Below are 16,026 nucleotides of genomic sequence, written 5' to 3' on the forward strand. Positions count from 1 at the left end.
ACTAATCTTGAGATCCCTGACATAAATTTTTTAAATATAAATGTTTTTATGCTTACAAACGTAAACCATGACAAAGCTACAGCAATTAAAACAATGTTATACTGGCATAAAGACAGACATAGACCAATAGAACAGGATCGAAAACCCAGAGGTAAACCCTCACATAGATGATCAAATGATTTTCAGCAGGAGTGCCAACACCATTCAATGGGGAAAGGACTGCCTTTTCAACAAAAGGTGCTGGGAAAACTGGATGTCTATATGCAAAAGAATGAAGTTAGACTCTTACTTTACACCATATAAAAAATTAACTCAAAATAGATTAAAGACATAAACATAAGAGCTAAAACTATAAAACTCTTAGAAGAAAACAGAAAGGAAAAGCTTCATAACATTGTATTGGGCAATGTTTCTTGACAGATATCTTCGATATGACACCAAAAGCACAGGAAACAATGGAAAAATAGATAACTTGGTCTTTACCAAAATTTAAAACTTTTGTGTATCAAATGACACTATCAAGGAAGTTAAAAGGCAACTCAAAGAATGGGAGACTATATTTGCAAATCATATATCTGATAAGGGATCAATACCCTGATTATATAAAGAGCTCCTACAATTCAACAACAAAAAGACAAATGAAAGAAAAACGGTGGTATAAGAATTTCTAGTACCCATCTCCTTCCAGAAATATCAACTTGAACAACTAGCTGCACACAAAAATACTTTCATAAGAGCTATGGATTCCAGGTAAGGGATTACAGCACCTGAGTGAAATACAGAACATAAGACACACTGAGGAGGTAGGGAAGGTAGAATCACATCGCCCCCTGCCCAAGCCTGGACAGCTAGCTCAGCATGGAGAAAGACATCTTTCCTATGGGAGAAAAAGAGTAAAGTGAGCACCGCACTTCACCATGGACCCAGTTCTGACCTGCCTCTCACCAGATCAACTCCCATGGCCCTAGATGTCTTTTTAAGGGTCCTGCAACCCAAGCCACTGACCCACTGAATAGACCAATTATCACTCATTGGAAGGAGTTGAGCCCATACCATCCTCAAAAAGCAAAAAGTTTAAGAAATATAAAAAGTCCTTGGGAGACCACAATAGGAGAAGAATAATGTTTGTTAACTCTAACTGGTGAGGACTGTGGAGTCTGCGGGAGTCCTATCCTTGATTCTGGGTTATGTGGCGATGAGGCACAGATCCACCTTTGTTTCTACCTAATGGGGGAAAATTGATTCAGGGAACTCTGGGGGCCAGAAACTGCCAGGAAAGGTGAGGACTATACCATCAACACGGGGGATGCGGGGCGACTGGGGTCACTGTGAGTCAGTCACCAGGTAGAAAGACGGTTCAGCTGCAAGGCCGGCTCACCCAAAGGTGGTGGGTGGTCCTCGCTAGAGGAGAGGCCTGCGGTGGTGCAGCTCTTGACTGAGGTGACTGGGGTGGGGCAATCTCAAGGTGACCGATGATAAAGAAGGCTGACGTGTTACGACAAAGCCAGTCCCAGACCAGGGAAAGACGTCTTGTGTCCAGGGCTTTTTTGGGAAATGGAAACAGGGAGGGACCCAACAGGCTCAAAGAAAGGAGTGGCTTTCGGCATCCGCTCTTGTCCTGACCTCCTTTGGACCTCAGCCCAAGCCTGGACTGGGAAACCCCTTCCTTCCTCCTCCCATTGCCCCCTGCCTGCTCTCACCTCTGCCTTGTGAGATCAGCCCCTTCACCACCCCTACCCCGCCCCACCAGCCTGTGCTCCGCCTCTCCCCCAGGCTCCTGGCATTTCTCCCTGAGCCATCCTGGAGTCGCTTAATCCTGTCCTGCAGACCCTCTGACCTCATCTCAGCGGGGACAGAGTCCCCACATTCCTGCTCCTCCCCCAAGACTGCGGCAGGCCACAGCACCAGCAGACCCCACCCAGTGAGTACCTGTAAGGAAAGCGCTTCGTTCCTTCCCGTTAATATAATCGGACCCAAGAAAGGCACTCTGTAAAGAAGGTTCTGGAAGACTCTGCCCTGCATCCCGAAACTCGCCTGCCCCTTCTTCCACGCCCGCACCGAATCCTGGGTAGGACTCGTGACTAGCCCCTTCCGAGAGGGTTGGGGTTGAACGTGCCCCGGCGCCGCGGGCTGCGGGGTTAGGGGCACCCACACCTGTGAGCTCCAAGGAGTTGCGGCCGCGGCTCGGGGATGCGGCCGGGGGCGAGGGGAGATGACTGGGCGGCTGTCAGCCTGGGGAGCACGGGAGGCTGGGCCTGAGGGATGCAAAATCACAGCCCTGCGGGGAGGCAGGGACGCACGGAGACAGAAACGGGAATAAACACGAACAAAGCAAGACCGAGTGAGGTCCGAGGGGCGGCGGCGGCGGCGCACCGAGGCTGCAGCCCAGCCGGAGCGGCCCCCAGCCGAGCCCGCGCATCACCTCACCCACTGCTGTGCAGGGGCGCCTCCGCGGCCGACTGGCTCCCGGCCCGGCCCGGCCCGGCCCCGCCCCCGCCCCGCCGCCCTCCGGCGGCTTAACCCTCGTCGGCCCGCCCCCAGCCGCGGCTGCCCAGCCCCTCCGGCGGCGACGGGAGGGCGCGGGCCCTCGGCCTCCCCCTGCCCGGCGGGGGCGCGCGGCGCCGGGAGCTGACCGTGGTGCTGAGCGCAGGGCTCGAGCTCGGGCGCGGCTCCCGGCCCTGCCAAGGCCTGCGACACTCCGGGCCCGAGCGGTAAGTCGCCAAAGCCCTGAGGATGTAGATTTGGAGCGGGGGAAGGGGGTGATCAGGGAATTTTTGTGCGTTCTTTCGCGCAATGGGAGGGCTGAGTGGAGGAACCAGGGTCTGTACTCTATCCACTCGGTGGTGCCCTGCGCAGGTGGTGGTGGGTCTGGGGGCGATGACCCAGACCTAAAAGGTCTGGGCTAGGGAAGGGGTGGAGGAACCCTCTTCCCGCGGATACGGGGGCTGGGAAAGGACAGATAAGACTAGAGACCCATTTTCTCTCCACTGGGCAGGCCAGGAACTCCCAGAGACTCTCTTAGAGGAGATGGGCCAGGACCTTAGCTCCCCAAAGGTCCCTTTGTCTCCCCAATGTGGAGGTTGGATGAATTGGTGATGTTCTCACTGCAGCTTCTATTTCTGCTTCATTCCCCACCCCACACTCACCCCAGAACACAGAGGCTGTCCCTCCCCACAATGGCCTTCACTCTATCCATCCGGAAGATTTCGACTTAGACAAGGCAGCCTCTCACAGAGATAAACTACTGCCCCATACATAGCCTCTCCACCCCAATGTCCAGGATGTCCCTGGGCGGGGCTCCTCTCAGAGGCTGTCTTACCACCATTCACCCCTTTGTATTTCATGTTTGTGACTTTCCTGGATATTGGGGGTGGGGCAGGGGAAGGCCGGTTAAATACCAAAACTATTAGTCAAAATTTTTATATTTCCAAACTGTTTCTGTTGCATACGTGTAACTCCAGGGTTTTAATTTTGCTCCCTGAAATGCCCAGTCATTTTCATGTTCAAAAGGGAAAGAAAAGCACAGAATTACCTTCTCAAAGGGAAAAGAAAATTCTAGGCAGTTGAGCTAAAGTTAGTCATCAGGTAGAAAAACAGCAAGTGGAATTACTTCATTTGCTCAATTTGCAGTAAGTCCATATGCGTGTGCATGCTCTGTGTAAGACGCCTCCCACACACGTGGGAAGTCTCTTCCACCACTTTCTTTCTGCTGGACCCTCCTCTGGCTCCTCACCTGCCCTCCTGTGTACCCACACATGCTCCTATGTTACATTCTCACCCACCACTGGAGTGATCTGTTAACACGGAAATTTGGCCCTTGTCACTCATCCTTGATGACTGGCACATGGTGGGGGGATATCCCTCAGGTTTCATGGTGGGCTCCACTCAGGGGGTCTTTAGCCACAGGGTTACAAAGCAGAGTGTGCAGTTTTGTCGCTGAGAACCTGGACACATATGGCCACTGCCCTCAGGAAATGACAGCGCTAGCACCTGGCTGATCAGATAAATCCCACTGTGTCCCTGAGAATTGTCAGGGAAGGTGACTGCTCAGCCTGTCTCCAGTTGGGCAATAGGCACTCTGACCACTCAGGGAGTTCTCACTCATGTCACATGTAGACCCCACATTTCCAAAGAGTCAGGATCTGATCAAATATTTTAACATGGAAACTGACTGGGCTGGACACACTGGATTTCACCTGCTTGCTCCAGTATTTTGCACGTCTCTGGTTCATCGTTCTGGACCTTTGTACTTATTGTCCCAGCCACGGGTAAAGTGCCAAGTGAGCTCAGGAACCAGCTGACGATATTAGTGACACTGGGTCCAGCCATCTTTAGCAGTGACAACTGTCCAGGCTCAGAGTGTGATGAAATTCCCAATTGTTCATGATTTTAACTCAGTGAGCTGTTCCAAGAATTAAGAAACCAGTAGTTTTATTTATCGAGATCAATATCAAATAAACATCTTAGTTCCTGTTAAGAAACTGTAATAAAATTCCTGCAACAAAGTTCCTGTAGCAAAATTCTGCATGCAGTGAAATAGTCTTTATCATGCCTGCTTGAAGTTATTTTCCAGAGTATGGTAATAAAAAGATTTTTTCTAAAACAGAAAAGATTATGTGTAGTAGAGATCTCATAATGAATATCTCCACATTTTTTTGCCATGGAAATTCCATTCCCTTCAGTAACAATTTTTCTAAATTTGTGTGAGCTATTCTTTGGCTTTTAATCTTCATTTTCATTATGTTTTCCAAAATTTCTCCCCCAAACACACTGACTTTTGGATTTCTAGATTTCCCATGGGGGGGGGGTTGCCCAGTTGCTTCATGCATGTTCACGACACTTAGGAGCACAGGTTTAGTATCAGACAGGCTTGGATTCAAATCCTAGTTCTGTCACTTACCACCTCTGTGACCTTGGCCAATCCATTGGCTTTTCTGGACCTTAATTTCTCCTTCGTCAAATGAGAGTTAGAGTAGTAAACCCAGATAGTAACTGCTGTGCTATGTGCACCAAACTCATCAGGGCTGGGATGGGGGTGGGGCGGGAGGGGGGCTTATCCAGGCCACAGAGGATTGTGGGGAGTGAACATGGGGTCTACAGGTGCAGGGTGGGAAAGGCTTGGGCACATGCCACCTGGCAGGAGGCAGAAAAACAGCTTGAGGGACTGACCCACTGTCCAGTATACGGCCATCAACAGCTGAGCTGCGGTCAGAGCCAAGCCTGGGCTCTGCGGCTCCCCTGGCATGGTGCCTGCTCTTTCTCTGTCCTCCGGCCAAAAGTCCCAGGTGTCCCTCTGCAGGGGAGGAAGTGCTGCCCATGGGTAGAGTGGGGTGGAGGCTGGTGACACTTGGCCCCGTGAGCCTCTGCAGTGCTAACTTTTCCACCCCCTCTCTTTGGCTTTAATGTTGCCAGCTGGGCAGGGAGGCAGCCCCTCCTGCCTTGAGTCCTCCTGTTGAAGCATTTCTGAGACTCTCTGGAGGGAGGCCTCTTTGTGGGTGTGAAAGGCACACAGGTGGACAGAGCCACTTGCCTGCACAACTGCTCCATGCCTCCCCCACAGCATGTGAACTGAGGGAGAGTGAATTCCGGTGCTCCCTGTGGAGCACTCTGGATGGAGAGCCAAAGAAACCAACCCCAAACTCTCTTCTCTAATCCCTCCCTGGCCAGGCTGCCAGAGGGCAGACTGGAAGGTCCCTCACCACCAAGGAGAGATGGAGCAAGGGTGCTGGATGCCTTGAGGGCCACGCGCGAGGATGCGGGGGTTTTCAGTGGTGGTCTTCAGCACTGCCTGCTTTTCACATGGTTCTGTGGGTCTCCAGACTCACCCCAAAGGCAACACGTTTACAACTAGGCTCTTGCTCCTCTCCCCCAAATCAGCAGGCCCTTTCCTCCCCCTCGCTCATCTCTTGCCCCCCACCACTTCCTTGACTTTTCCCCCTTTTATTGACCCCCTTGTGGCATGACTTGAGGCCTTAGCATTTACAGCCTCTGGCCTGCTTCTCTTTCTTTATTCAGTTGCTGAATCCCCGTGTTTCTTCCTTTGAAAGACCCTATGACTCTACCCCTCTTCTTCATGCTGATGCCTGCAGCCTCCACCTAGACCTTAGGTCCACATACTCAGCCCATTTTAGGTGCCTCTTGTGAGTCCTCTCTGCTCAGAGCTTCTCTCCTGATTTCTTCTGTCCACTCAGATGTCAGATGGTTGTAGACTACCGACTTCATTATGCCACCGCTCCCACCCACCCACTCAGAAGACTGTCACAGCTCTTCATTGATTCAGGTGTAAGGCCAAACCCATCAGCTGTGCCAGGGCGATCAAGTTGTTAACACTCTTGCCATCCTCTCCGCTCCCACCCCCCAGGGCAGACATCAGTAAGCAATTCCAGCACCCTTTCCCACTGAACTCACACTGAGCATCAGAAACCTCCAGATGGTGCGCCCAGTATCAGTGTCTGTCAGTTAGGCTGTGCCCAAAAGATGACACCCACCTGCTCTTCCAGCCCACGATGTGCTGTGCCAGCCAGTCTGCCTGCTCCCGGCCTCATGCTTGCCTCTGTTCTCTTGCCTTCCACCGTGATGCTCTCTCTTCTTCATGTCTAAGCTCGTGGGCAGCATTAGGTGCTTGGCTGTGCCTTGCCTGGTGGCCTCTGTGTAGACTGAGTCCTGGAGGGCCATGACTGTGTCTTCCCCTCCCACTGATGGCCGACTGCCCCCAGCCCAGGAATCAGGCTTGAGTTCCCTCTCGCTTTGTCTCTTACATGAAGGAAGCAACTTACTTATTGAATCCATTGCTCCATCCACTCAGAAGGGCCATGATACTCCCCTGAGGATATGGTGCTATTGGTAGAGTGACCGGCCCTGGAAATGGGCATCTGATTTGGCCAGGTTCAGCTCTGAGAGGATGTTTGAGGGAGACACAAGGTCACAGCTGCAGGAGCAGCAGGCCCCAGTCTCTCTCATTTTGGCTCCTACTTTGTGCCCTTAGGCACGTGATGTAACTTCTCTGAGCATGAGTTGTCTACAAAGGCTGGAGCAGCAAGTGTGGGTGGAGTGGTCCCTGTCTCCCTCTCCCCTGCCTCCATGGAGGATCCAGTCTCAGATGTCAGAGCTCAGCGCCCACGCCCATGTGAGCAGGGGGTGCCGGTCTGCCAGAACCACCCACCTCTATCTTGGACACTGAGTGCCTCCCACTTTCTTCCACAGCAGAGGGCCACTGCAGCATGGAGCTGAAGAGAGGAAAGACCTTCATCAAATCCAGCCTGCAGATTTCCCACGAGAAGCCCCCAGACCCAGCAGCTACTGCCCCGGCCAGGGAGGAGGCAGGGCCCTGGTCAGTCTCACCAGGTGGGGCGCAGCGGCCCCACAGCGAGCAGGGCCCCCAGGTCAGCCCCAGCACCCAAGGATACGACAGATGCTCCGACAAGGGGACACAGCCAGATGCCGGTGCGGGGGCCACGGCTCTCTGTGGGGCCACCTTCAAACTGGTGCGGAAGAGCAAGACGCAGGAGAGTGTGCCCGGGGCTGGCAGGGCAGCCGCAGCTGCTGGGCAGCTGGTGGGCAGCGCGAGCTTCCCAGGGCCCGCCAGCAGCCAGCGCATGATTGACTACCGCCACTTTGTGCCCCAGATGCCCTTTGTGCCCGCCGTGGCCAAGAGCATCCCAAGGAAGAGGATTTCCCTGAAACGACCCAAGAAGTGCTTTCGGAACCTATTCCACATTCGCAGAAACAAAACTGAGAACTTGGCCTCGCTGGCAACCAAGGGGAAGAGCCTGTCCTCCCCTGAGAGCCCATCAGAAGATGGAGGGCAGCGAGGCAAAGCCTCCTTCCCCTTGGGCGAGGGGCTGGGGCCAGACGGCCTGTGCCAGGACCTGTCTGACAGCGAGTTCCTGCCCGAGTCCTCCTTGGACCTCTGCAGGGCCCTGTGTGAGGACGTGGCCTCACTTAAGAGCTTTGACTCACTCACTGGGTGCGGGGAGATCTTTGCAGATGAGAGCTCAGTGCCATCCCTGGAGTTGAATGAGGGCCTAGGGAGCCCAGCCCGGGCACAGCAGGCCCCCGAGAGCAGGGCTCCCAGGGGCCCCTGCCAGGGCAGCGTGGAGCAGCTGGCGTCGCCGGCCCAGAACGAGATGGCCGACCTCGCCAGGTTCTGGGACCGCGTGAATCATTCGGTGCGGCAGCAGCAACGCGCCCTGCTAGGCCCCCGGGGGGCTCCCACAGACCAGCCCAGGCCCGATGCGGCCGGGCTCGCCGAGCTGCCCCTGCGCCCATGCAGGGACACCCTCAGCGACTCCAAAGCCAGCCCCGTAGACACAGGCACCCCCAGGAGCGAGCGGCCGGGATCGGCGTCCACGAGCGATGAGGGCTACTACGACTCCTTCTCAGCGGGCCTGGAGGAGGACAGGAAGGAGGCCCCCAGCCCGGGCGCGCCCGCCGCCGCCTTCCCCCGGGACAGCTGCAGCGGCGACGCCCTCTACGAGCTCTTCTACGACCCCGCCGCGGGCCCGGCGGGCCCGAGCCCGGATGACGACCTGTGCGTGTCCGAGAGTCTGTCGGGGCCGGCACTGGGAGCCCCCCTGTCCATGTGCAGCTTCCACGTGGGGGCGGAGGAGAATCTGGCCCCGGCCCCGGGCCCCGACCTGCTCAGCCAGAGCTTCTTGCAGAGCTCCTGGAGGGGCAAGGAGTGCTTGCTGAAGCTCTGCGACACCGAGCTGGCCATCACCATGGGCATCATCAACTGGCTCCGCCGGGGTCCGGAGCTCCGCGCCTCCCCTGCCTCGGCCCCCGGGGAGCCAGCGCAGACACCTGCAGCCGCCCCTGAGAAGGGGGGCCTAGGCCCAGTGAAGCTGGAGGGCAGAGGGCCCCGGGCCTTAGATGCAGGGAGGACCACCGTGAGCTCAGCCCCGAGCACGCGGGAGCTGTGGGCGTGTTCGGGTCCCGAGGGCCCGCTTGGAGTGAGCGAGGTCTTAGCGGGGGCCGAGCAGGGGCCCAGCTCTCCATCCAGGGACCCCTCTCTGGAGTGCGTGTGGATCTCTGGGGGAGAAGGGACACAAGGCTGCCCTGAAGGCTCATTCTCCTCGGTGGAGTCAGCAGCCTCCGTGACAACAAGCATCTCCAGCAGAAGCAAGGTCCCAGACCCCTCTGCCTGGCCCAGCTCCCAGGAGCCCAGGCCGCCTGGGAACCTGGGGTGTTTCCAAGGCCCCTGGAGGCCAGGTCTTGGGGGGAACTCTCTGGATTCAGAGCTCACCCTGACGGGCTATGTGGCCCAGATGGCAGCCCTGCAGATCCACCCAGACTGCCAACCCCCTGCTGCTCAGCCCCTGAGGCAGAACACAGGCAGCGGGCTCTGTGGGCAGACTCAGGCCAGCGGCCCTGACATTCTGCAACAGGAACATCCTAACAGCTTCCCCAGTGTGGCCGCCATCTGTGGCCTGCCCTCCGTGGCTGGCCCACTGGACCAGAGGTGCCCAGCCCGCATCCTGGACCTGAGCCAGCTCAAGGCGGAGCCTGCCAGGCTGGATGCCCAGGCCCGGGCCTCTGCGGAGGACCAGCCCCTGCAGGCTGCACACAGGGGCCAGCTGGACTCTTAGCCCCCCCTCGGCCCTGCTGCTGGCTGAGACTCTGGGATCACCTGTCAGGAGTTCTGGCCCTCACTTTCACAGCCAGCAGGAGGGGTCTCCCTCTGCAAGTGCCCCAGAAAGCCTCTGCAGCTTCCTGGCCCTGATGCCTGATGGCCTCCTCTGCAACCAACTGGAAGTGGGGGCCCCTGGGCCAGCACTGCTGAGCCCCACCTTTACAACAGGCTTGTGTCTTTGTGGCCACATTCAGGAGAGCCTAAGACCCAAATCTCCACCCTCTGCCCCTGATGTGAGGACTGTGCTAGGGGGAGGGCAGTGGCAGGACTGAGGCAAGCGGGGCAGGGCATTTTCATACGGAGGTATCCAGGCTTGAACGGTCCAGCTCAGCCAGCCTGAACAGATGCGGGGCAGCCCAAGGCCAAGGACAGCTGCCAAACTGCCAGTGCTCTCAAAAATGTGCCTCACTGACTTCCCCAGGGAAAAGTGAAGGCTCGAAACCCAGTGTGAAGTGGGCACACCTGGCTGCAACTCACACAGCATGTCAGAGAGGAGCTCAGGCTTGAAACTGAAGGAAATAGTACATAATTTGAAGATAAGTCTGCCCAGGGGTTGAAAGTAATCAATGTGAGTTGGGGGTTTGGGGCTCAGGGGTGGGAGCTTGAGTGCAGGATGTGGGGGTGGGGGTCTTGCAGATGAGCTCAGGAGTGCCTGCTGGTTCTGCCTTGGCCTGTTTCCCATCCCCAGGAAGAGCAGCCACAACCTCTGGGGCCCTGAAGGGCTTCTCTGAGGGAACCAGAAGCAAGACCAGCCATCTCGGCAGGAACCTTGAACCAGCAGACGCCATGCATTCCTGTGCAGCCCCGGCAGGGCTGGCCGGACACTGCAGACCCTGGCTGATGGGCGCTGGTGGACTCCCTGTCCCAAAGCGTCCCATACAACCAATAGCATTCCCCCTGAGCCGTGGGCTGGCAAGATGCTCCTGCAGAAGAAACCGACGGAGTCTCCACACTGCCGTTCTTGCCCTCCATGCTGCCAGTACCCACTGGCCTCCCACTTGGAGAAGGCTCGCCTTTGAATGAGCGCCTCCAAGGCCACAGCATGTCCACAGCACCAAACATTCAGAATCACGGAGCGAAAGGTGGCCCACACCTGAGGAAGGGCAGGGGTCCACTCTGGCCAGCCTCAGAGCAGCTGTCCAGCAGCCGGCTCCTCGCCAGCGTTCCCTCCTCTCACCCAGGTTCTTCACCATCAGATCCTGCCTCAGCCAGCTATGAGACTGTTGCTAGAGGAAGTGGGGGGGGGGTGCCCAGGTGATGGGGGAGGAATTCCAGGTGATGAGGGATGCATTCTGGCAAGCTGTTCACAGGCTGGGGCCTCTCCTTATTGTCTGAGGCTTCGTTTTGGGCTAGAAAACGCTCTGTGGCCCTCATGAATGACTGCCTCTGGGGCCTTCTGTGCACAGCACATGGTAGGTTCCAAAGGGCCTGGTCAGACCCATTGAGACCCAGGACAGCAAGGTGTCCAGGGACTGCCACAGATAGTCCCGACAGTGCTGTTGAGACTTGACGTGGGCAGGTGACACACAGAAGAGCTTCCTGCATCCCTTCAGGAGACGGAATGCCCTCGCTCTCCTTGTCTCCTACATAGAAACTGAAGCCCACGGCACGCTCCACAGGCCTGGGGGCTGATGGTGTTGGCGTCCCATCCCAGCTCCTCGGGCCCTGCTCTCAGCAGGCTCCCACCAGGAACGCTCCTCTCAAAGCCTCCGCGCCTCCCTTCTTTCAGGACACAGATGTCTGGGGCCTCTGGGTGACAGCCGCGCATCTCCCTGTCATTTGTGCTGTGCCTCAGCAGAGCCGGGGCTGAGTAAATCCTGTTGTGAGAATGAAATATCACCAGGCTGTGTACGGCCTCCTGATTTCCTGTTGCCGGTGGGCCTCGTGTCTGGAGAGCAGCAGAGTTGGGTTTTCCTTGGCAGAAGTTCTGACGGACGTTTCCTTAATGTGACACGATGACTTTGCAGGTAGGACCACCAAGAGCTCAGCACACAGCAGGCGGGAGCTGTGGGTGCGTTCGGGCCCTGAGGGCCTGCTTGCTGGCGTTAGCGAGGTCTTAGCAGGGGACGGAGCTGGGGACCAGTTCTCCATCCAGGGACCCTTCTCTGGGAGAAAAGGGACACAAGGGTGCTGTGGGGTCTGCAACCTCTGTGACAACAAACATGTCCAGCAAAAACGAGGTCCCAAATCACTCTGCTCAGAGGCCATGGCCAGGCGGGTGGGCAGGGACCCAGCAGCGGGGAGCAGTGACAAGGAGGTGGGGCCGTGGCCACCTGGGAGGACCTGTCGCCCCGTGCTCTCAATCTGGGGAGCATCTTAGGCAATCCTGGCACCACAGAGATTCTCACTTAGCAGTCTGGGGAGGGGTCCCAAGTGTGGTCTGCTAAGCCCCTTGCTAGGAGAGCGAAGGGGGCCATGCGATCTTCCTCTTTGTCCAGTGAGTCAGGGCTCCCTCGGCCCATCTCTCTCTCCACACCGCGCCCCTCAGGTTGCCCTCTCCAGCAAGAGAGGTCCAGGTGATGCCAGGCTGACTGGGCTCCACAGGCCTCAAGGGCATCCTCAAGGTGGCCCACTGGGAGGGACTTAGGGGGCCAGTTCCGGGGGTAGGTGCCCAGCCCAGGGATGGGTGTGGAAGAGGTCTGTGTGGGGCATTTTCAGAACTCTGGTCATGTCCAGCCTTCTCATTCAACATGGTGGAGAGGTTACAGGAGCTTTTTCCCATGTAAAGTAAGGTCCTCAGTCTGGTTGTCCCCAGCTCACAGCTGTCCCAGGCTCACACGTGGTGGCGGGGCTGGGGTTCACCCTGGGGCCTGTGTGCCGTGCTTCCAGCCTTCCAACTTTCTGAGGTTGAGCCGGAAACTGGGAGATGCTGGAAGGGTGGCCTGGGGTGGACCAGGAGGGCAGGGAAGAGAGCAGGAGAAGGTGCTGGAAGGAGAAGGAATGAAGGCCGACACAGGCTGGGGAAGAGCCTGCGAACTACACAGTGGGGTCCTTCTTACCTTTCCTGGTTTCTCATTTTATCTGTTTGTTTGCTTATTTATTTAGTTTTACTGAACGGGGACAAACACACAGAATACAAAGCTCCATGGCACAGAAGGGAAGGTAATGGGAAGTAAGTGTCCTCCAGTTCCTCCCTTACCCTCTGTTATTCTGATTCAAAATTCACTCCCATTTACTACAACCAAGCCAAGCAGTGCCAAGTGTGGAGCCTCCTCTTCCCTGTCCTTGAACACTGGGTGTGTCCTCAGACCCTTTCTGTGGCCACGACCTAAACACACATGGACCTGAACCATTTTTACTGCACCCAGTGTCACCACATCGCAGACATCTTCCCTGGGCTTAGCATCACCAGGATCCCACGGGCTCTCCGTTCTCTTGAACAGCTGCTGCACAGCCATCTCCTGTAGGTAACAAGCAATTCAAGCACTCCCTTGTTGGTGGGGAGGGTGTAGCTCAAGTGGCAGAGTGCATGCTTAGCATGCACAGGGTCCTGGGTGCAATCCCCAGTGCCTCCTCTAAAAATAAATAAATGAATAAACCTAATTACCCCCCCTCAAAAAGGTAAAAAAAAAAAAAAAACTCCTCTGTTGATGGATATTCAGTTACTTCCCATTTTTGTTGTTGCAAACAAGGCTGCACTCACTCCTTTTTCTCCTAAATGTTCTTTTAAAGTCCTCTTCAAAACTGCAAAAAGTGAAACTTACTTTAACCATGAAAAGGTGCATTTGTTTTTAAATGAGCAGTGCATCCAGCTTCCATGTCCCCACCCTAGTGCCCAGCTATCTTATGGCCCTGATGTTGGTGGTCTGGGCTCCATCTTCACACAAACACCCACGTCTTTGGGAGGGGAGAGGTGGTTCTTTTGTTATTATGTATAAGGCCTTGGAAGTTACCATTCTCATCCTTACAACAAGAAAAGGCTGGACAAACTGAAAATCAGTGACTTTTCTTGACCTATCAGAGAACTGAGGTCAGAGAGCAAAACAACTTCCCTGAAGCCTGGAGAGACAGGTGCCTGCAGAGAAATACAGCAACGGAGACCTGGAGCAGAAATGGCAAGATGCCAAAGAATTGGTGGCAACAGTTAAAGAGTAGTTTTGACAAATGGTTGTGGGCTGAGTAAGAAGCTGGGGGGCTGGGCAGTAAAAGGGGGGGCCACACTTCCTTAGCTTTCCTCCAAGAACCACACTGTGTTTTCAGGGTGAGGATAGACAAAGGTCCCCTTGTGGGCCTAGCAAAGGGAGAAGAGTAGCCATTGTGAAAGCTTCCAGATCTTTCTCCCTAACAAGCCTTGAAGGGAACTCCACACAACTCCAGTCACTCCAGCCTTCCTGTCTCACTTAAGGGAGAAAGAAAGAAAGAAAGGAAGAAAGAAAGGAAGGAAGGAAGGAAGGAAGGAAGGAAGGAAGGAAGGAAGGAAGAAAGAAAGAAAGAAAGAAAGAAAGAAAGAAAGAAAGAAAAAGAAAGAAAGAAAGAAAGAAAGAAAGAAAGAAAGATGAAGGGAGGAAGAAAGGAGGGAAGGAAAGAGAAAGAAAGAAGAAAGGAAGGAAGGAGGCAAGGGAAGGAAAGGGGAAGGAAAAGAGGGAGGGAGGGAAGGAAGGAAAGAAGGAAAGAAAGAAATATGATAGATAGATAGATAGATAGATAGATAGATAGAAAGAAAAGGATGGTTAACCAGAAGAGGACTCTAAAATACAAACTGGAGCTGGAAGGCGGTAAAGGACTAGGGGTTCTGAAGGCTTGACCCTGCCCATGCAGCACTGGCCTACAAAAGACTGAGACCTAATTAGAAGCTTAGAAGACAAGGGAGCATCCACTCCCGACTAACCCTATTGGCACACTAATGAGCCTGCAGGAATGAGAACAGTGGGTGAAATACAAAAGAGCTACAAGACAAAGACTTTCTCTAAGGATCAGAACAAAGGGAAGCCATGAAAAAAGGAGAGGGAAAAGTAAGCCCACTAGAGTCATATGAAGCCTCTGGTGCCTATAAGAAATACTAAAATGGCCCAACTCTTAGCCAGATTAACATAAATCCTCACACGAAAAGCCTGTTACCTCAGTACCTATTACCCTATACAACATGTCTGTCTTTCAGCAAAAAATTACAAAGCCTGCCAAAGGCAAGAGGAAGCAGCATCTGAGGGACAAAGCTGTTTGTCAGAACTGCAGTTACAGATGCTGGAATTATCACATAAAGATTATAAAATAAGATTGATTAATATGTTAAGGGCTCTGATGAAAGAAATTGACAACAATTCAAGAACGGATGACAATATAGCTGACAGGAAGAATTCCAAGAAAGAAATCAAAAGAAAATGCTAGAAATTAAATAGAAATACATTAAAATACAAAAACAGTTAAACTAAATGAAGAATTCCTTAGAAGGGCTCTTCAGTAGACTCAACATGGTTGAGTAAAGAATCAGGAAGCTTTATTAGAAAACACCTTGAGACAAATGAAAATGAAACACAACAGACCAAAACTATCGAAAGCAGAGAAAGCATTGCTAAGAAGGAAATTTATTGCTGCAATGCATACATTAAAAATGAAGAAAGATCTCAAATCAATAATCTAACTGTATACCTAAAGGAACTAGAAAAAGAAGAAAAAATTAAGCCAGAGCCAGGAGAAGGAAGGAAGTAATAAAGCTTAAGAGTGGAGAAGAATAAAATGGAGATTAGAAAAAAATAGAAAAAAAGTCAATAAAACCAAAAGTTGGTTCTTTGAAAAGATCAACTGAATTGACAAGCCTTTAGCTAGATTGATGAGAATCAAAGAGAGAAGACTCAAAGTACTGAAATCAGAAATAAAAGTGGTGATATTACTACCAATTTTATAAAAATAAAAAGGATAATAAGAGAATGCTATGAGCATTTACATATCAGCAAATTAGATAACCTAGATGAAAGGACAAATTCCTAGAAATAGATAACTATCAGACTATGTAGTAAGATTAAAAACACCTCACATGATCACCTCAACTTAGGCAGAAAAAGCATTTGACAAAATCTAGCATCTTTTCATGATAAAAAAAATGCTCAATAAACTAGGAATAGAAGGAAATCTCCTCAACACAGTAAAGAAAATCTGTTAAAAACTCATAGCTGACATTATCCTCAGTGGTAAAAGACTGAAGGATTTCCCCTAAGATCAGAAATAAGACAAGGGTATCCACCTTCATTCCTTCAATTCAACATAGTATTGGAAGTTTTAGCCAGAGCAATTAGGCAAGAAAGAAAGAAAAGAAAGAAAGAAAAGGAAAGACAGAAAAGAAAAGGAAGGAAGGAAGAGAAGGAAAGAAAGAAAGAAAGAGAAGGAAGAAAGGAACATCCAAATTGGAAAAGAAGTAGAATTATTTCTGTTTGCAGGTGACATGATTTTATATACAGAAA

The 16,026-nt window shown here is 53.2% G+C and overlaps 1 protein-coding gene across 1 annotated transcript; it reads left to right on the plus strand.

Annotated features, from left to right (window-relative positions):
* Nucleotides 1-7,215: 7,215 nt before the first annotated feature.
* Nucleotides 7,216-9,903, plus strand: AMER3 (APC membrane recruitment protein 3). Its single transcript, XM_074364771.1, is given in 2 exon segments — nucleotides 7,216-9,619; nucleotides 9,621-9,903. Coding segments are annotated over 2 exon segments (2,682 nt in total). The 5' UTR covers nucleotides 7,216-7,220.
* The last annotated feature ends 6,123 nt before the right edge of the window (nucleotides 9,904-16,026 follow it).

This window comes from Camelus bactrianus, chromosome 5 (assembly GCF_048773025.1).
Source record: "Camelus bactrianus isolate YW-2024 breed Bactrian camel chromosome 5, ASM4877302v1, whole genome shotgun sequence".
NCBI lineage: Eukaryota > Metazoa > Chordata > Mammalia > Artiodactyla > Camelidae > Camelus > Camelus bactrianus.